Here is a 21,652-nt window from a genome sequence, read left to right as displayed (position 1 = left end):
TCCTTGTAATAAAGTTATAGCTATAAACATGATAAACCTAAACAGGACTATATACACATATCAATTTCCTGGTTTTGATACTGTACTATAATTACGTAAGATGTAACCAAAGAAGGACAGTGCAAGAAGGGCACAGAAGAATATACTATCTTTACAACTTCCTGTGAATCTGTAATTATTTAAAAATCAAAAGTTTCTTTTAAAAAGTTAAACATGTGCAAATTTTACTGGTACTTAGTCATTTTTAATGTTTTATGTATGAGAAAATGTGTTCCAATTCTCACGAGGACCAGTCAGCACTACGTTTAGAGCAATTCAGGTAATTGAATTCTATTTAAAAAAAAAAAAAAAACCTTCAAAAATGCAGTCTGAAAAATTTCAAAATGGGTGAGATAAGCAAAGGCATGTGAAATGTTAGGAATACTGGTAGGTTCAAAGACCACAGGAAAGGAAAAACACAACTACCTTTAAGATTGGCATTTTTATAAAACAACTACATTTTTTTTAAAGATTTTATTTATTTATTTGACAGAGAGAGACAGCGAGAGAGGGAACACAAGCAGGGGGAGTGGGAGAGGGAGAAGCAGGCTTCCCGCTGAGCAGGGAGCCGGATGCGGGGCTCGATCCCAGGATCATGGGATCATGACCTGAGCCGAAGGCAGACACTTAATGACTGAGCCACCCAGGTGCCCCAAAACAACTACATTTTTATAAAACAGGTTTACATGCATGTGTTTGACTATCATATATATGCTGGAGAACAGTCTGGCAAATTAAGTTAAACATGCAATTCACCATCCTGCCCAGCAATTCTATTCCTAGGAATTTACCTAAAAGAAATGAAATTTCGGGGCACTTGGGTGACGCGGTCAGTTGGGCAGCCGACTCTAGGTTTCAGCTCAGGTCATGATCTCAGGGTCATGGGATCAAGCCCTGCATGGGGCTCTGCACTCAATGTGGAGTCTCCTTGGGACTCTCTCTATATATGACTATCATATATATAGTATGCTATTGAAATACACTCTTAATTATAACACAGGATGGTAAAATGCTGCATCCTTCCAGGCTGTTTTCTCCATAGAAAAAAGCCAAGAATCATTACTTCAATATCGGAAACAGGATCAGTTCTGTGGAGTGCCACGGAGCTGAAGATGACTTTCATTTGTGTATTTTATACACTTAGGTTTTTTTTTTTTTAAAGATTTTATTTATTTATTTGAGAGAGAGAGACTGAGAGAGAGAGAGCATGAAAGGGGGGAGGGTCGGAGGGAGAAGCAGACTCCCTGCCGAGCAGGGAGCCCGATGCGGGACTCGATCCAGGCACTCCAGGATCATGACCTGAGCCGAAGGCAGTCGCCTAACCAACTGAGCCACCCAGGCGCCCGGTTTTTTTTTTTTTTAATCTTCGATGAGGAACATACATTACTTTTATAACTAAAACAAGAAGTCCTTAAAGTAAGGACCAAGAGCCATATATGATCTATATATTAAAATTCTAACATTAAATAAAAAAATCAAAGTTAAATGGTACAGTTTAGCCTTAACGGCTATGGAGATGCCCTGCACCTTGTGTGTCTCAGGCTGATAACCTGAACTCTGAGCTGTCATTTTCTTGAAACATCTCTGAGAGAAACAGAATGTGATTAAGGATGAACACATCATGCTTGCTTGTTTGCTTTCCCCAGTGCAGGTGGGCCATCGCCCTCTGCATGCACAGCAAGCTGAGGTTAAAAGGCTGTCATGCCTTATCTATGCAGAATGTACCCTGCCGTGGTGTCGTGTGCTGTAGCTATGGGGCAGGGACCCCCAAATCAGCGTGTGGCAAAGAGCAGAGATGCAGCAATGCTGTCACAGACAGGAAAAGAAGACTCAATAGTTCTAAAGCTATCACTAAGATAAATGGAATTTTGAAATTAAATGGTGATTGCCCCCGTCAAATTGAGAAGCCTGAAAATGCACATATATTAACTGCTGGGCCTGCCAGGTAAAGGAGTGATTTTCATGTTGTTGGCTTCTTCGTTTTCACCTTATAAAAAAGGATTCTTAGAGAAACAGTACTTACGAGTTAGAAATATTAAAAAAAATTTTGTGTGTGTCTAAAAATATTTGGGTCATTAATCTCCCTCTTAGTTCTAAGCTGACCTGCCAACTAAAATTATTATTTGAAAAATATTTATGAATTGCTTTGAGAAACATAAGAAAGGGGTAATACCAAAGGATAGTTCTCTCTGAACGGCCTCTTCCTAGAGAAATTTTAAAGCAAATTTCTACAGCAGTACTGAGTTCATGCCTTTTACTGTGCAATATAAAAGAACAACAAAATCCCTCAATTCTTTAAAAAACAACAACTCCAAGACATGGTGGTATTTGAAACAGTACATATTATAAATACTTTTTCATTATTATGAATGTTTTATTATTCATATTGCATTTTGTAAGCTACGACTAATTTCAAATTTTGTTAATAAACCACTATTTTAAAATTATGTTTTTAAAGATGTTTATTATTTCTAAAGTGATCTCAAACTAATTTTATATCTGAAAGATGTACATTTTTAATATTTTTATCTATTTGTTAGAAATTATCTACACGACATAAACACCCTGACATTAGAAAACAGAAGAGCCTATTTCAATCTCTTGAAAGAAATGCCTTAGATGAACGCTCTACTCTAGCCCTTCCCTTCTGCCTTTCAAAATGACCCAAAGAACAAACCACATCCTTGAAAGTTCTACATCTAAATCCTTCCAGAATGTAAACCCCAAAAGAGTAATGACTCTATCCATCTTATGCACCCTGTCATCGAGCACCAAATGCTATGTATGATCAGTTCCATACATATTTATTGACTAAAAGATTGATAAATGAATGAAAAAAAACTCTTTATTCCACAATTTTCCTCAAAACCTTGAAAATGACAGGCTGGAATTTCCAAATTATTAATAAAAGACAATTTTATTATATTTCAAGATATGCTTTGTAGTAGAAATTATTCCAAGTAGATTCTCATAACAGTAAAGAAATCTGTTATTCTTCCATTGCCCCCAAATCAAGAGCTGTCAAATATAAAGCTGTGACATCATTAAAACTAAGAAAAGATAACTGAATAGATCTGTGGGTCATTTGTTTTTTTGTTTTTTTTTTTAACTATAGCAACTGACATTACATTTCACGCCATTTAGAGTTTTAGAATTAAATACAGGTCAACAATCACTAAACACATCAACAAGTGACACTCATTGAAATAAATCATACCAAATGGCCAGCATATTATAAGCTAGTGTGACACTACCCCTGCTTTCATAAATAAAAAATGAGAATTAAACTTTCATAGTAAAATATTTCAGCAGACTAGATTGCAAATTTTGACATAGTCAATTTATCACTGTAAAAATCAGACGAGGCTCACTTGGCTCTGGTCAGAAAGCTCATTAGTCTATTAAAATTATACATTTGCCAGAGTGTCACGATTCTTCTTACCGAAAAATATCTGCTATTTAGTGAAAAGATTTCACAATATTTTTTTGCTTTGTCTATAGAGAAAATGTGTTTTAAAACCGATGAATTTTTAAATCAATTAGGAGCAACAGATGGCTCTAGGAAAATAATGTTTAAGTGTTAATTAACCTTAAGCACTATTCCTATAAGGAAAAGTGATCAATTTATTTGACTACTTTTTTCATTTATCTAAAGTAAAATATTTTGTTCTTAAAGAAAGATGGAAGGGCGCCTGGGTGGCTCAGTTGTTAAGCGTCTGCCTTCGGCTCAGGTCATGGTCCCAGGGTCCTGGGATCGAGCCCCACATCGGGCTCCCTGCTCAGTGGAAAGCCTGCTTCTCCCTCTCCCACTCCCCCTGCTTGTGTTCCTTCTCTCACTGTGTCTCTCTCTGTCAAATAAATAAAATCTTAAAAAAAAAAATAAAAATAAAGATGGAATGTATTTTATATTCTGAATGAAAAAATTCACGATTTAAAATTTTATTCTAAAGGCAGTTTTATCTCAAAAATATTAGTGAAAAGATTATTTTAAACTAAAATTAAACTGAAATTATAACAAAAAGCAAACCTGAAATGAATACCTTTTCATGTGTTTGAGCAACCCCATATGATTTTTACGGCAAATCCTTTTTCATATTGTGGCCACACGTCTTGGCAACAACATCCCCGAGCAGACTGTTTCTCCTGGTTGCAGGACACATTTATCTTTCATGAGAACACTACACTCTTTCTTGTTCATCTTTTTGCAAATCAGACTATTTCATTTCTATAGGTTTTGTTTTCATTTTCAATGTGTTTCTTCTCTTTGCTCTAAGACAGACCATAAATGAAACTTCTGGGGCTGACACCATCTTGCTTGACTATTACACTTCAAACAAGAGTTTGGAGTGCCAGATACATATTATTATGAACCAAATGCGCATCCAGACAAAGCACAGTTGTTCACTACCCCTGAATTACTGACCAGTAATAGTTACTGTCACATGTCTCTAGCCCTAGCAATCTAGGAGCAAGCTGTTAAATAGCTATATACCCATAAGAAGTAGGATTCTGGCACATCTCTCTCCTGAGCCACACCAGATGAACCACAAGGACCTCAGATTAAGTATGTGCAATATGTACTTTCCCCTAAACTCTGTGCTCCTTCCAGTGATGATAAGCCCTATGCATAGCATGACCACTACCCAAGCTACTTAGCCAGAACCCCAGCTTCCTCCACACCTAGCTTACCCTACCTCTGATCAGTTTACTTCTCTCCATCCCCAGTCATGCCAAAATCATCTTTCACATGATTACTGAAACTCCAGGCCTGCTCTCTTGAATACATTCTCCACACCAGAAGCAAAACACCCTTCTGAAATATGACTATGATCATACTATTTCACTTCATAACACACATTAAAGGCTCTCTGGTGTGTTCAGAATAAAGTACAAAATCCTCTAGAATAGCACTGTCCACTAGAAATATAATATAAGCCACATATGCAATTTTTAATATTTTAGGAGCAACATTAAAAAATAGATGAGAGAGGAAAGAATGGGAAATTATTGTTCAATGAGTAAGCTTAGTTTAGAAAGATGAAAAAGTTCTAAAGATACAGGGGTGTGAGATGTAAATATATTTAATGCCACAGAATTATACACCTAAAAATGATTTAAATGAAAAGTTTATGTTACATATATTTTATAATAAAAAAAGAATCGGGGTGCCTGGGTGGCTCAGATGGTTAAGCATCTGCCTTCAGCTCAGATCATGATCTCCAGGTCCTGGGATCGAGCCCACATCAGGCTCCCTGCTAAGTGGAGAGTCTGCTTCTCTCTCTGCCTCTACCTCTCCCTCCTTACTCGTGCTTGCTTGCTAACTCTCTCTCTCTCTCTCAAGTGAATAAATAAAATCTGGAGGGAAGAAGGAAGGAAGGAAGGAAGGAAAGGGAGGAAGGAAGGAAGGAGAGAATGAAGGAAAAGGAGGAAGGAAGGAAGGAGAGAAAGAAGGAAGGAAGGAAGGAAGGAAGGGAGGAAGGAAGAATCAGGTGAAATTAATTTTAAGAATATATCTTATTTAACTCAAGAAATCCAAAATATTATCATTTTGACATGTAACCAATATAAAAATTAATGAGATATTTCACATTCTTTTTTTCATACTAAGTCTTTGAAATCTGCTGTGTATTTGCACTTATAGCACATCTCAATTATGATACTAAATTTTCAAGGGTGTTTGAAATGTGCACCTACCAAAACTATAGTTGTGTTTCATGTGTTTATGCTGCCTCCAGTTTTTAAATTCAGCTTATTTAAAATTAAATAAAATTTAAAATAAAAGGGGAGAGCGAAAATATAGTTCCTGCCAACATTAGCCCTTAGCCCACCTGCTTCAAGCTACATAAGAGGAGTGGAAATTAATTGGGAGGTGTCTAAGTCAGGGTTCACTTAGAGAAGCAGAACCGCTGTGAGCGCTGTGCAACAGAGGCATATTTCGGGGCTAGATACACAGCCCTTGCATGCTGTTGCTCAATATCTGTGGTTGGGCCTAAAATTCTGGAGGATCAGCTGGACTGGCAGGTGTATGGATGTGAATGAGAACAAGAAAAGCTCCAAAATTGTTTAAATTCAGTTCTTCAGTAACACTAACCACATTCCACGCACTCAACAGCCATAAGTGGCCAGTGGCTACACGCTGGACCGCACAGTTCTAGCTCATCTGAGGCTTCTTCTCCTCAAGACTCATCCTTCCCTTTTCATACTTCATGCTCCAGCCCTACCAAATTTCCTTTCCTAGACTTCACAATTTCCTGCCACTTCCAGGTTACTAAGCATACTGACCCCTCCTCCAGCTAGCTCTTCTCATCTTTCAGGTCTCAGATTAAGCATCATTACGCATTGCTTCTTCTAGGAAGCTTTTCTCCACCTCTATATTACCAACCTTAATACCTCAAATGTAGTAAGGTCCTTCACTGCATTCCAAATTTTTACTACAATAGATCCTTACATACTACTTTGCAATTGCTTGCCTGATGTTCAGTAACTTCCATTACTCTGTAATATCTATAAAAATAGAAATGAAATAAAATCTATCACCTAACCACATAGCAAATCCTAAATAAATATTTATTGAACAAATGAACGAATAAACATATGAGAGAGCACTAGGAACCTACTCCCTCTGGAGTAGAAATATTTATCTGCTCTGTTCCTGATTGGTCAAAAGGCAGCTCATGGAGATTTATGAATCATTAGCCATAAGCAATGACCTACTTTGAAGGCAACTGTATTCCAGGCCCTTCACTTTCTTACTTCATCCTCACAACCACCCCAGTTTATAGATGAGGTGAAGAGAGATTAATCTGCATGGCAAGCTTGCCTAAGTGGAGGACACTGGACTCAAACAGTCTTAATCTCAATGTAACAGAGACTTAGAATTGCATGATCCAAACACTAATGCAGATGAATGCTAAGACCCTTTCATATTTAAATCAATAAGTCCAAACTGTGGCTGGCTAAAACTGTGCTGATACCTGTAAGTATGAGCTCATGTTAGAAAAGGGCATCACCAAATTGAGAAAACATGCCTAAAATATACCACAGTCATAAATTAAATAACTTATTTTTGTGGATTTTTTAAGAATGCCCTTTTGAGGGAAAAAACAACCTAATTAATACTAAAATATTAGAACAACAAATAATAATGAATCCACTATTTTACAATAATGACTATACCTTTCAAAAACTATAACCTCTCTTCTGTCATTCACTGCTAACCAAGCAAAACCCTATAGATTGTTTAGAGCCATCTAGCAGCTGCCTCAGTTTGGCATGTGTTTGTCGGAATTGGCCCCATCAATGTTGGAGTGAAGGGGGTGATCCCATCTCTGGAACCCCAACCCCAGCTCACTAATTCAATTAAAAGATCTGTCAGTAATCACTACTCACACAGACAAGATCAGAAAAAAATGAACCATTCAGCAACGCAAGCTAAAAAATAAGATTACTCTCTTACAATATTCTTGAATCATGAATTATATGAAGTTCTACTTATCTAATAATGTTTTAAAAATTAGTCCCCAAGAAAAATGAGTTCAAAACTAAAAATTTAAAGATTCCAATCAATTTTCTTTTGCCTCAGAGTTTTCTTTTAGCAGATAAAGAAAATCCATAGTAACAAGATAACATTTCATGCATTTACACATATTCTCCTATAGATGTCTACAGCCTTCAGAAAGGATATTATTTGTAGTCATGCCTATCTGACATTTTCCATTTTACTCAAAAGATTTTATGGTTTGGTATTACAGCAATATACAAATTTGACAGCTTGCAATAGGATCTAGTCCCTGTAGCAAATCATTCTGACAGTTAAGTACTATACAGCTACTAATATACATTTTTTTTTACCCTAAACTTATTTAAAAATCTTACAAAGTTGATGACACAATGTATGTTGAAATTCTGAAGAACGGTCTTAATGATATAAATTTCATACTGAATTTTATAAATAATTGGACCCTACACACTACACAATTATTTCATTTGTAGTATAACTTATTCCTCCTTCGGTAGTTCACTTTATTAAGAGCAAATTTTTCCTCAACAGCATTTAAATAATAAAGTCACTCATCATGGTCAATGTTTAGTATTTTCTTATAATTCCTCTTTGTCTTTAAAAATAACTGAACATGTGAATAAAACAGTACATGTGTTAATGTGGAATATAATGATGTTTTTTGATTGCCTTTACAACGCTACTTTTTTTCTTTTAAAGTGATATAATATAATCAATTATGTCTTTGTATTTCCCAAAATGCATTAACAGAGGCTCTGTCAAATATACCCGTGACTCCTCTAGAAAGAAAGCGAAGCTGATCTCTAACATTGCTATAACATTAACTAAACAGGGCTGAGGGTGATCTTACAGCATGTGAGGAAGACCCCATCTCTATCTCTCAGTAATTCTATTTTTAGTATTCAATACATCTGATAACATAAGCCAGTTAGCAAGAGAATAAGGGCCTTATTCTAAGAAGTAGGAAGCCTGGATGTATTTTTTCCCCTTGATTCAACTTTTCAGCTGGAATACCACAGTGAAACCACTCTATTTTCAGAATTGATGTACCTTTCAAAACTATAATCTCTGGCTTTCAAGTTCACTATTATTTGCCTTCAGGTACAAATTTTAAAGTGTATAGAGGCTTCTAAGCAGAATAGTTGGGTCTCAGCCAGAAAGGCTTGTAGCTCAGTCATCATTGCAGTGTAAATTCTTTTTCAAAATAATGTTCTTCACTCAGAGAACACTTCTTGGTTCACTCATCAAATACACATCAGAGGTCACTAAAGGCCTGGGGGCAACTTCAGCTATTCTAAAATTCATTTCTCCCTCTATTTGGTTGCAAAAATAGGATTTCAAATGTAAAAAATCTTAGGAATGTCCACACACATAGAAACCAAAGGCACGGTGCTATGCTACTGTAAGGATGGATGTGTGGTCAACAAACAACCAAGGTTTTTATGCAATGACAGCAATCAAGATAAACATCATTTGCTTTGATACATGCAAATTAATATTTAAATATTCTTAGAACATTTCTATTTGAGAACTTTCTCTCCAAATAGGAAGAAAATTTTAAACTAATGGCTGCATCAAAGGTCTGCTACGATTTCCCAAGATTTCTTAGAATCCACAAACGTGCCTTGCTGTTTTATTTATATCAATTCCACAGATATTTAATTAATTTAACCTTCAAGAAGTGATCGATATATGTAATAGACATTCATGGTAAGTATGTAACAAATACCAGAACTTCATGCTGTTTTACTCCTTTTGTTAGGTTCTTAAAATGTTCTTCCCTTAAATTTTATAATCGAATTTGAAGATTTTTTGGTGATCTGCTTCCAAAAGATAACACTGATACTGAAGATTATTTCAGCAGATAATACTGCTGTCTTCTGTGTGATTCTACTATAAAAAGAATATATTGTTTGTCCTCTCTAAATTTCTGTCCTTAACTCTTCTTCCCGCTAATTTTTACCTATATTTTTTCCATCATGAAAAGTTAAAAAAAAAAGACATTCTAACTTCATATGTGTTTTATCTCTATTTCCTTTTTTTGTATTCTCATCTTTGCCCAATTTTGCTCCTCTTCCAAAGATTTAATTATGACCATGGCTAACCAATTATATTAGTAGAGAAAACAATTGGAACAAATGGAAGGAATTGAGATAAGGAAATGACTGAGTAAATTCTAACATCTGTATGACGTGGAGTCAGTTGTTTTCTTTTTTGTCTTCAGGCATACCCATTGGGACGCCTGGGTGGCTCAGTCGGTTAAGCGTCTGCCTTCCGCTCAGGTCATGATCCCAGGGTTCTGGGATCAAGTCCCGCATCGGGCTCCCCGCTCCGTGGGGAGCCTGCTTCTCCCTCTGCCTCTGTCTCTCTCTCTGTCTCTCATGAATAAATAAATAAAATCTTAAAAAAAAAAAAATTCAGGCATACCCATCGATGGCCTGTGACTTCAAACAAACCCCTAGCCTGGCTATCCCTGAGCACACCGATCAAGTAGGGGTAGGAATGTCTTCAGCATCCTCCTCATCCTTTGTCCTACCAGGCAACAATGCTCTGATGTTCACTGGAGAGTGGAGAAGGTATTTAAAATTATCAACCACATAAAAGGAAATACATTGTCTTGAAAAGAAGTCTAGTGTCATCATTGCTGTCCATTTAATTATCTAATGAGCAGAGACCACACCTGTGATATTACCAAACAAAGTAGCTGGATGAGATAAAGGTTCTTCATAAAAACACACACCATTTTAGTATCAACATAATCCACTGATGAGCATTGAAAAAGTTGTTTTCCATTTGCTGCCTCTTTTTTAAAAAATGGTCATTATAAATAAGAGGGAAAATCTACTAAAGTAAACAAATCTTCTTATATCCTCTGCAAAAAAAAAAAAATCTTCCTACACAAATAATTGTACAGAGAGGTATTTCAAAAGCTGCAAGTTGAACCAATGAATAAATAAAAGACTAACAATAGTATTACCAAAACATTCAAATACTTACGCATAAATTCCAGTATTCCGTGTTCTAGAAAGACTAATAATAATGATAATTTTTTTTAAATATACAGCTTTCATACTTCAGAAGACATTTTAAACTTATGTTTGCCATCAGCTGTTCTTTAAGCCTCTTGCAGTTACTGGGTGTTAACTAGTGTTGCTTCTTACTTATACAGAAAAACACTAACTTGCCCCAAGGGAAAGCTGTTCTTTTCATATGGCTAAATGAAAACTAAACTAAAAAACTGCCCTCTGGAATTCAGCACTTTGAATGCACAGCCAGTAGCATTTTCCCTTTCCTGATGCCATCTCTCCATCTCTCCGTCTCTCTCTCTTTCTCTCTCTCTCTCTCTCTCTCTCTCTCACACACACACACACACACACACACCTCTACAAATGTGGGCAGGACTCTGATTGGGCACTTGTTAGGGAGGTGGTACAGCAGCACCACCTAGTGGGCACTGGGGAGAGGCTCAGAGTCCCCCTTGCTGCTGTTCCAGGGTCAGTGCTTGCTTTGGAGCAGCTTACAGAGACTTGTGCATAAGCTTACCACCACAACTTTTAAAGAGGAAACCATATAAAGGCAGAAGCCACTGGTATTGTGTGATCCAACCCTCCAGCCACAATAATTTTAAGTCAGAAGCAGAAATAATAAATAGCAATTTGCTGCCTTTTATTCCATAAATATTTACTCAAAATTACCACGTGTGCACACACACATACACATCACTTGATTACTATTCAAAGTTGTTCAATTTTTGTAAGAATAAGTAGTGTTAAAATAATCAGATTATATAATAATTTACAGTAGTAAATACACATATATGTTGCCAAATTTCATTACTTGGTTGACAAATTAAATTTGCCAAAAAAAATTCTCTAGGATTGTTTTTAAAAACAATTAAGAATTTCTATTCTCTCAGTCTCCAACTTACTTCTTTCAACCAAGATATTCTGTCTGAAAATGACAGAAGTTAAAATTTCCTCTTTATGTGTATGTCTTCCCTATAGACCAGTGGGTAGGTTCTCAAATGGGAATCATATTGCCTCCCAAAAGGTATCTAGCATTGTATGTTTGGTCTGGGGTGCTCCAATCTACAATACACAGGACAGTCACCCAAACAAAAAATTGTCTAAAAGGTCAATAGAGCCAAAGCTGAGAAAGCCCATCTAGACAGTAAGATGCTAAAAGACAGGAACAAATGTCTTATTTGAAAATGTACACCAAGTACCTGGCAAGGTAAGGTTAATAATGGTTTGGTGAAATAAACTGATACTAACTTCTAATGGCCATGTACCAACAGATTACTTAAACTTTAAAAGAATGCTAATGTCAGGAAAGCATACCCTCTGCACATATAGGGCAAGGCATCCCGTTCCCTGGAAGGGTGTATCCCATGCCACACACAAGTGATCATGTGTAAATTTTGTTATTCAAAGCCAGCCGATCTGAGTCCAATCACTAAGTGAGAAAGACTGGTGCACAGATGCTATGCAATGGGAGACTCACCACAGTGATGGTGCTTTCTTGACAATTCTTGATAAAAAAGTCATCTAGACTTTTGGTTGTTGCCCACTTTCAAACTGTAACAGAATTTTTGAGTGATTTTTTTCCCCAAAATGTAGTTTCTCCTTCTATTTCCCCACTTAACCACTGTGAGCATTTTGATAAGTACCATTTGATAAATACCAAGAAACTCTCTATGCATATAAAACTATTAAAAACAAAAAAATCTGATCTACAGCCTACTAATTTCACCCAAATAAGTCAATAAACAGCTCTACACTGCCATTAGAAGTAGACTTTAGATGATCTTAAATTCAGTCAAAACATATGCTTTTCAAGGTATCAATTATTTCAGGATGTAAAACATTCTGTAAAGAGTATGTGATATACACAATCAAGGTGAGGCATAGCAATGAGAAGAAAACAGTAAGCTTGGCCACTTTAGACGTCAAATTTCTAAATATAACTTTCTGGATGGCATGGAAATGATCCCATGTTGTCCTTCCCTGCTGTTCCCTTAAAACCCCTTTGGGACTGGTGTGAGTAACAATAAATCAGCATTCATGTACTAGATTAGCCAGGATATAGTTCCTTAAAGGAAAGTGTCAAGAGCATTAAACTGGTTAACAGAAGTCATCTTTCAGGATAGAGAACCAAAGATGATTGTTAAATGCAGTGTTGGAATCTTTGCAAATACATACTACTTGTAAATTGGAGAAAAATTAAAATGTAAGACATTTGTTAATATTTGTCATGCTAACCATTAAATTCTTCAACATGTGATGAACTCAACATTTTTAAAATACCCTACCTCATAATCCGAATTCTGGCAAATGTTTTTTGTTTCTCATGGGAATGTGTGTAGTTTTTTTTTAACTGGTGACCAAGATACAAGATTTCAAACTTTCCTATGGAAGTCCTGGAGCTGAAGAACTTTTTACACTCTTCTGAATCACTGTGAGCTTTGAAGGGCCATTTAAATGACCCATTTCATTCACAAAACTTCGCATCCTGAGCATCCTGGTGCTACCACCCACACCTGCCAATGACAATCATCAGGTCCATAAAGGACCGCATATTTTTTAGCAATATGAAATTCTTGATGCAGCTATAATGGAGAAAAACAGTGTATACTTTCCCTTCTCTGAGAATGAAAGACTAGATTCTAAGTGCCTGTGACAGAGGTCTAGAAACAATATGCCCAGCTCCCCGATGGGGAAGAGACTGGTAACAAGTTAATAGTTGGGTAGAAAGTTATAGCTATAGTGCTCAAAATATTCTATAGTGGAAAGACCTCAAGTTAAAAATAAGAAGTACTGAAGAAATTCTTGGGAATTAAGTCCACATGTAAGACATACTACAGTATTTTAAAATCATGCAATGTAATGTTAGAGAAAATTATCATTAAATATGAAATTTAAGAGCCTAAAGTAATGCTTTCTTGGCTCACACTTTAAAGAACTCAGTGTTGGGCGCCTGGGTGGCTCAGTTGGTTAAGCGACTGCCTTCGGCTCAGGTCACGATCCTGGAGTCCCGGGATCGAGTCCCGCATCGGGCTCCCTGCTCGGCAGGGAGTCTGCTTCTCCCTCTGACCTTCCTCCCTCTCATGCTCTCTATCTCTCATTCTCTCTGTCAAATAAATAAATAAAATCTTTAAAAAAAAAGAACTCAGTGTTGAGGAATGAAAGGCTATCCTTGGAATGAAAAATATTGTTAACAAGGAGAACGAGAAGGAAGATTTTTTTTTTTTTTTTTTTTTTTTTGTTCAACTCTTCCTTTATTGGTCAACATCCAGGACATTTCTGGCTTTTGTTTTTGTCATTTTAAACATGCTTCAACAGCATCTCCATATACACATTTTTATTTACTCATACATTTGTTTTTGTGCAATAGATTTTCTTTTTTTTTTTTTTTTAATTTTTTTTTATTCTTATGTTAATCCCCATACATTACATCATTAGTTTTAGATGAAGTGTTCCATGATTCATTGTTTGTGCATAACACCCAGTGCTCCATGCAGAACGTGCCCTCCTCAGTACCCACCACCAGGCTAACCCATCCTCCCACCCCCCTCCCCTCTAGAACCCTGTTTGTTTTTCAGAGTCCATCGTCTCTCATGGTTCGTCTACCCCTCCGATTTCCCCCGCTTCATTCTTCCCCTCCCGCTACCTTCTTCTTCTTCTTTTTTTTTTTTTTTTTCTTAACATATATTGCGTTATTTGTTTCAGAGGTACAGATCTGAGATTCAACAGTCTTGCAAAATTCACAGCGCTTACCAGAGCACATACCCTCCCCAGTGTCTATCACCCAGTCACCCCATCCTTCCCACCCCACCCCCCACTCCAGCAACCCTCAGTTTGTTTCCTGAGATTAAGAATTCCTCATATCAGTGAGATCATATGATACTTGTCTTTCTCTGATTGACTTATTTCACTCAACATAATACCCTCCAGTTCCATCCACGTCGTTGCAAATGGCAAGATCTCGTTCCTTTTGATGGCTGCATAATATTCCATTGTATATATATACCAGATGAGAAGGAAGATTTTTATGAAAGTTTCTAAACCAGTCAGAAGATAATCAGCCAAAGAGTTTGGCAAATTAAATGACTTGTATCTATTCATAAATGAAAAAAATCCCATGGTAATAGTAAAAATTTTTCTATTTCTCTACAAATCTCTTAGTGAAGAGATAATGAAATCAGGTTAGGTGAATTTGCTAATTAAGTGAAGACCAACCAAAGAGAGGCCAGAGAGAAAAACTAAACAATCTAAATAGAGATACATAGTTCAGGTATATTACTAACAAACCTCACCAGACAGCCTAAGGTTTGAAAATTCACACTAACCCAGAAAAAGTAGTATCCCTTTGCCTAATTTCAAGCAGAACTGAGGAAGGTTACATCATACTTACAATAAAATAGGAAGAGAATATGTACAAATAAGCAAATTTAGGCTACAGGAAAAAAAGGGTAGAATAATGAAATGAAGCTAAGAGAAAAATTATCTTGAGAATGTGACATTAAAAGAAATACTCAGAACTTGAAATTAATGCTGATTTAGGAGGTAAAAAAGAAGCTTTGCCACTCACCAATTTTAACCTCTGTAAAGGTATTCTGCCTACATCTATCTGTGTCCTTTCTGGGACATTAGTGAATCGAACTTCTGGGACCGCAACAGCACACATGACATGGGCCCACCTACAGGAAAGGAGACACGAAACATGAAAAAAAGTTCCCTAAACTTAAACACTGTGTACTTCAGTTAGGCGGGAGCAATTCTCACAGAGAGTGAATACACAGACAAGAAAGCAAGCCAAAAGCCCAAATCCATCACAGACTCTGAATTTCAAATCTCTTGGGTGATACCTGGAGAGATTCAGTACTACCCCTGCCCACACTGCAACTTGAAGAATGGGGTGAAGACCAAAGACTCGATCCTATCAATATATGGTATTTTTCTACACTGGCTCTGCAAAATACCGAAATGTAGGTTTGCCATTTCATTTGGTACTGAAATATAACAGGTGTTTAATATACTTAAGCTAATTAACATGTGGCAAAAGATTAGTTCAATTAATAAAAGGTATGAATTGGGTATAGCATATAATCTTTTTACATAATACAAGTGTCATGAAAACTAGAACAAATGGTAAAGTCTTCTAAAAGAATTAACACTGATTCAGTCTTTAATTAAATTGTTTCTCATTGCAATCCTACTATAACCAAAAGAACCCAGAGATAAGGAGGAATAAAATTTAGCTGGCTCTCTCATTTCCTACTTAATGCTGAGTATCTCCTTTCGAATTCTGAATTACCCCAGAAAAATGACATCCCCTGTTAACACTATTTAGTTTCTCATAAATGTCACGCCCCAAGTAAATATTAAGACTCTTAAGGCTTAAAGACATCTTGAAGGAATTATCATATCCATCAACCTATTTTTAAGTCAAAGAGTACGTCACTCAAACAGCATAAGACTCCATCCTGCCTTTAAAGACCACAGGAAGAGAGGACAAGTGTCAACCCCATCAGAGCATTCTTTCAAATCTAATAAATACTATAATCCTATAGTAAACACTATTCCTTTCTGTCCTAGCCCAAGGGTAGGAAGAGAAGTTCTTACCACTTCTGTCTGTTCAGGAACCACCTAAAGCAATTCACAGTCTGCATGACCTATGTGATATCCTAGACCTAGCAACACTTTTTCGTGTAAGTGCCAATCACATTAACTAAGACTGTGAAAGAGGAAGACCCAAAGTTAAGCAAAAATAAGTCTACTAGACTAAGCTTTATCAACACAGGAATGATAAATGCCTTCGCTCTTCCTTGTAAGCAATTTGAAACATGTGCACATGCACATAGTTATGTTAATTCAATCATTACATTATATACCAGGGGTCCCAACTCCAGTGCCCACAGGGCCAGGCAGGAGGTAAGCAAAAACACTGGTAAATCATGGTAACCTGGGGGTCATCTGTCCCATTTAGGCTAGGTCCTCATCCCAACATGTTATTGCTATACAGAGATGCACAATTATTTTTCAAGTACAGATAAAAATCTGGATTTTTGTATAAAATCTCTCAACTTTTAAAATTTGCATCAAATTTATAAAAAGGTATGTCAGTCAACTAAAACATATTTTGGGGCTGGATTTGGCCCTTAAATGCCAACTTACCACCTCTGCTTCTATCATTTCTACATTTTCCTATTTCCAAAGGGATCTTTAATATGCTTTGGCCTCATTTTAAATACTAAAATTGGGTCATGAAAATAAAATTCATGCAAAAATATATTTCAACAACGTATTAAAAACCAGATTATGTTCTTTTTTTATGTTCTTTCTTTTATGTTCACTTCTCTCTTTCAAGATTCTCTTCATATTCTCCAACTGTCCCCTTTAAATCTGAAAATCAATGTTTTTCTCCCTATGTTTCTATTTTAGTACATATACTCTCTTGTTAATTTGCTGGTTTTAAAAGTAAATTGTTTTGTTTTAATGTTATGACTATGATTGATTTTATTAATCTGAAGGTAACAGATTTCACTGTTTTCAGGCACACTGTTTTTATTAGACTAACAGGATTCATCACATTAAACACTAGGATTCCAATGGCACCTAGATGATATGGGTTGCCTTCACTTTAAAACTGCCATTAGTAAAAGAGGGGTTATTCTTCATGGGTGTCATCAAAGACATGGACAGAAGCAAGGCTTAGACCACCTTCAACCAGGAGAGGTGAACGTGCTATCAGTAATAGTCTCTGAAGACATGCCCAGAATCCCAACATCAGATCTGGACAACAAAAGCTTTGGAACAATGTGTCCAATAATGAGAGGTAACACAGCAAACTATCCACCCAGAGGTTCAACACTCTAGAGAGCAGAAGGAAACAATAAAATTGAACACAATTAACACATTACTTACTTATTGTTCTTTGTTTCCTTAAGAGCACCCCCTCTCAAATTGCAGAGACAGCACTCCTAGGAGAAAAAAAAAATACCACACAATTATCAGACTCATTTAACTGACATCATTACTATTTATCTAAATATTCCCATAAATTCTAATATTGTATTTTAAAACTAAAACCATCAAGAACTTCATGAAGGCCTATCTCTGAGCAGTTCGAGAAAGGAAAGGAAAAAGAGTGGGGGAAAGTGAGAGTACACACAAAAATGTTCCTGAGATATTGAGGGAATTATCATTACCCTGGTATCATGTTCACTTGTCATCTCTAGGGGAAAGTTGTGACACAGAGCACTTGGTAGCCTGAAGAGTATTTACTAGAATTCTAGAACAGAGAATACATATATGATTAGTTCTCTTGTGCTCTGGGAATCCATTCATGTATACAGGATAGCTACAAAATAGAGTATTGGCAGGCTTCATTCTGCAATAAGGATTAGCAGGAAGCTCTTTTTGAAAGATACTCTTCATAAAAATATCATTTGGGTCTTTCTGTGGATGGGCAAATGGTGTTGGAAAAACTGTACTGATAAACCCAGGCTATCCACACCCAGAAAAAAAGCACCATGAAAAGTTTTCCTTTCTTCTCCCCACATAAGTTTATATTTGGGGCACTTTTATATGTCTTAAATTGGCACAGACTGTTTCACTCCAAGATGACTGACTCCCTTTATCACAAATACAGACTTTATTTATTACTTCTCACTACAATCCTATGAAAAGTCCATGAGAAAATAGGACCAGAAAGCAATGCAATGCCTTTTGCTGACCTAGAATTTTTAAATTAAATATCTAAGTAATTTTTATTTTCAACCTCAAGCACTAATAGATTTCCTCCCAATTTCTTGTATTAATAAATTTTTAAAAATAACTGTAGGTTATTTGGGGGGGTTTTCCCTCTGCAAGCCATATATATAAAATTTCTTTATCTGTTCTCCAAGGTGATCTTCTTTAACTAAAGTTTTGCTTCACTTTACAGAGAATCCCTTTAACTTATCTACTATTAATAAGGGGGTGTCAAACTCTATAGCTTTGATTTTTCTGAGGACAGCAATACCAAAACAACTGAGGAGAATCAATATACCTGCGTAACTCCTAACAGGCAGCAAAAAAAGCAAACAACCAGAAATGTTCAATGGTTTTATGTATTTGGAAATACTCTGCACATCTATTTGGAATTTCCTGGGTTATTATTAAAGGTTAGAGTAGCGGGAGCAAGATGGCGGAGGAGTAGGGAGACCTGGATTTCGTCTCCTCTCAGGAATTCAGCTGGATAGGGATCAAACCATTCTGAACACCTACAAACTCAACAGGAGATCGAAGAAAAGAAGAGCAACAACTCTCTCATCAGAAAAGCGACCACTTTCTGGAAGGTAGGACGTGCGGAGAAGTGAATCCGAGGCGATATTCGGGAGGATAGACGGCGGGGGAGGGGCCTCCGTCGGCCGCTTCTGGCAAGTGATAGAACCACGGAGCACAAAATCAGAACTTTTAGAAGTCTGCTCCGCTGAGGGACGTCACTCTGGTGGCTAAGCGGGGGGTGGAACCCTCCGGGACAGTGTGGTCTCAGGACCCTCGGGGTCACAGAAAGACCGGGAGTGCCTGAGTGTGGCAGAGCTCCCAGGTAACGGAGCAGGAAAGCCGGCTGCAGAGGCGGAGCCCAGGTGCGGGCTCTCAGCTCGGGGTTGCCATAAACTGTGATCCGCGGCACAGTCGGGCCACTGCTCCTCCAGCAGGGACCCAACAAGCGGCAGATCCAGGGAGACTCACCTTCCTCCCCCGGGAGGAGCCGCACGGGAGGGCACCGGAGGGATCTGCTGGTGCTTTGAAACTAGAACTCAATCACAAGAGGAAAGTCAGAAAGAACTCAAATACATGGAGGCTAAAGAGCATCCTACTGAAGAATGAATGGGTCAACCAGGAAATTAAAGAAGAATTAAAAAAATACATGGAAACCAATGAAAATGAAAACACAACTGTTCAAAATCTTTGGGATGCAGCAAAGGCAGTCCTAAGAGGAAAGTATATAGCAATACAAGCCTTTCTCAAGAAGCAAGAAAGGTCTCAAGTACACAACCTAACCCTACACCTAAAGGAGCTGGAGAAAGAACAGCAAATAAAGCCTAAACCCAGCAGGAGAAGAGAAATCATAAAGATCAGAGCAGAAATCAATGAAATAGAAACTAAAAGAACAGTAGAACAGATGAACGAAACTAGGAGCTGGTTCTTTGAAAGAATTAACAAGATGGATAAACCCCTGGCCAGACTTATCAAAAAGAGAAGAGAAATGACCCAAATCAACAAAATCATGAATGAAAGAGGAGAGATCACAACCAACACCAAAGAAATACAAACAATTATAAGAACATATTATGAGCAACTCTCGCCAGCAAATTAGATAACCTGGAAGAAATGGATCCATTCCTAGAGATGTATCAACTACCAAAACTGAACCAGGATGAAATAGAAAACCTGAACAGACCTATAACCACTAAGGAAATTGAAGCAGTCATCAAAAATCTCCCAAAAAACAAAAGCCCAGGGCCAGATGGCTTCCCAGGGGAATTCTACCAAACATTTCAAGAAGAATTAATACCTATTCTTCTGAAACTGTTCCAAAAAATAGAAATGGAAGGAAAACTTCCAAACTCATTTTATGAGGCCAGCATTACCTTGATCCCCAAACCAGACAAAGACCCCATCAAAAAGGAGAATTACAGACCAATATCCCTGATGAACATGGATGCAAAAATTCTCACCAAAATACTAGCCAATAGGATCCAACAGTACATTAAAAGGATTATTCACCATGACCAAGTGGGATTTATCCCTGGGCTGCAAGGTTGGTTCAACATCCGCAAATCAATCAATATGATACAATACATTAACAAAAGAAAGAACAAGAATCATATGATCCTCTCAATAGATGCAGAAAAAGCATTTGACAAAGTACAGCATCCTTTCTTGATCAAAAGTCTTCAGAGTATAGGGATAGAGGGTACATACCTCAATATCATAAAAGCCATCTATGAAAAACCCACAGCGATTATCATTCTCAATGGGGAAAAACTGAGAGCTTTCCCCCTAAGGTCAGGAACGCGGCAGGGATGTCCACTCTCACCACTGCTATTCAACATAGTATTGGAAGTCCTAGCCACAGCAATCAGACAACAAAAAGAAATCAAAAGCATCCAAATTGGCAAAGAAGAAGTCAAACTCTCACCCTTTGCAGATGATATGATACTTTATGTGGAAAACCCAAAAGACTCCACCCCAAAACTGCTAGAACTCATACAGGAATTCAGTAAAGTGGCAGGATATAAAATCAATGCACAGAAGTCAGTGGCATTCCTATACACCAACAACAAGACAGAAGAAAGAGAAATTAAGGAGTCGATCCCATTTACAATTGCACCCAAAACCATAAGATACCTAGGAATCAATCTAACCAAAGAGACAAAGGATCTGTACTCAGAAAACTATAAAATACTCATGAAAGAAATTGAGGAAGACACAAAGAAATGGAAAAACGTTCCATGCTCATGGATTGGAAGAACAAATATTGTGAAGATGTCAATGTTACCTAGAGCAATCTACACATTCAATGCAATCCCCATCAAAATACCATCCACTTTTTTCAAAGAAATGGAACAAATAATCCTAAAATTTGTATGGAACCAGAAAAGACCCTGCATAGCCAGAGGAATGTTGAAAAAGAAAAGCAAAGCTGGCGGCATCACAATTCCGGACTTCCAGCTCTATTACAAAGCTGTCATCATCAAGACAGCATGGTACTGGCACAAAAACAGACACATACCTCAATGGAACAGAATAGAGAGCCCAGAAATGGACCCTTGACTCTATGGTCAACTGATCTTTGACAAAGCAGGAAAGAATGTCCAATGGAATAAAGACAGTCTCTTCAACAAATGGTGTTGGGAAAATTGGATAGCCACATGCAGAAGAATGAAACTGGACCATTTCCTTACACCACACACAAAAATAGACTCCAAATGGTTGAAAGACCTCAATGTGAGACAGGAGTCCATCAAAATCCTAAAGGAGAACACAGGCAGCAACCTCTTCGACCTCAGCCGCAGCAACTTCTTCCTAGAAACATCGCCAA

The 21,652-nt window shown here is 37.2% G+C and overlaps 1 protein-coding gene across 1 annotated transcript in view; it reads right to left on the bottom strand.

The window, feature by feature from the left end:
- Positions 1-21,652, bottom strand: part of KDM4C (lysine demethylase 4C) — a 437,653-nt gene that overhangs the window by 103,109 nt on the left and 312,892 nt on the right. Inside the window, exons 15-16 of the mRNA XM_044920760.1 lie at positions 17,485-17,540; positions 15,149-15,257 (exon numbers count right to left, since the gene is read on the bottom strand). Coding sequence (XP_044776695.1) covers positions 15,149-15,257; positions 17,485-17,540 — 165 coding nt within the window. The remainder of the gene's footprint in view (positions 1-15,148; positions 15,258-17,484; positions 17,541-21,652) is intronic.

Source organism: Neomonachus schauinslandi, chromosome 13 (assembly GCF_002201575.2).
Source record: "Neomonachus schauinslandi chromosome 13, ASM220157v2, whole genome shotgun sequence".
Classification (NCBI taxonomy): domain Eukaryota; kingdom Metazoa; phylum Chordata; class Mammalia; order Carnivora; family Phocidae; genus Neomonachus; species Neomonachus schauinslandi.
Note: the sequence above shows the minus strand (reverse complement) of the source record. Positions and strands in the feature narration are given on the sequence as shown.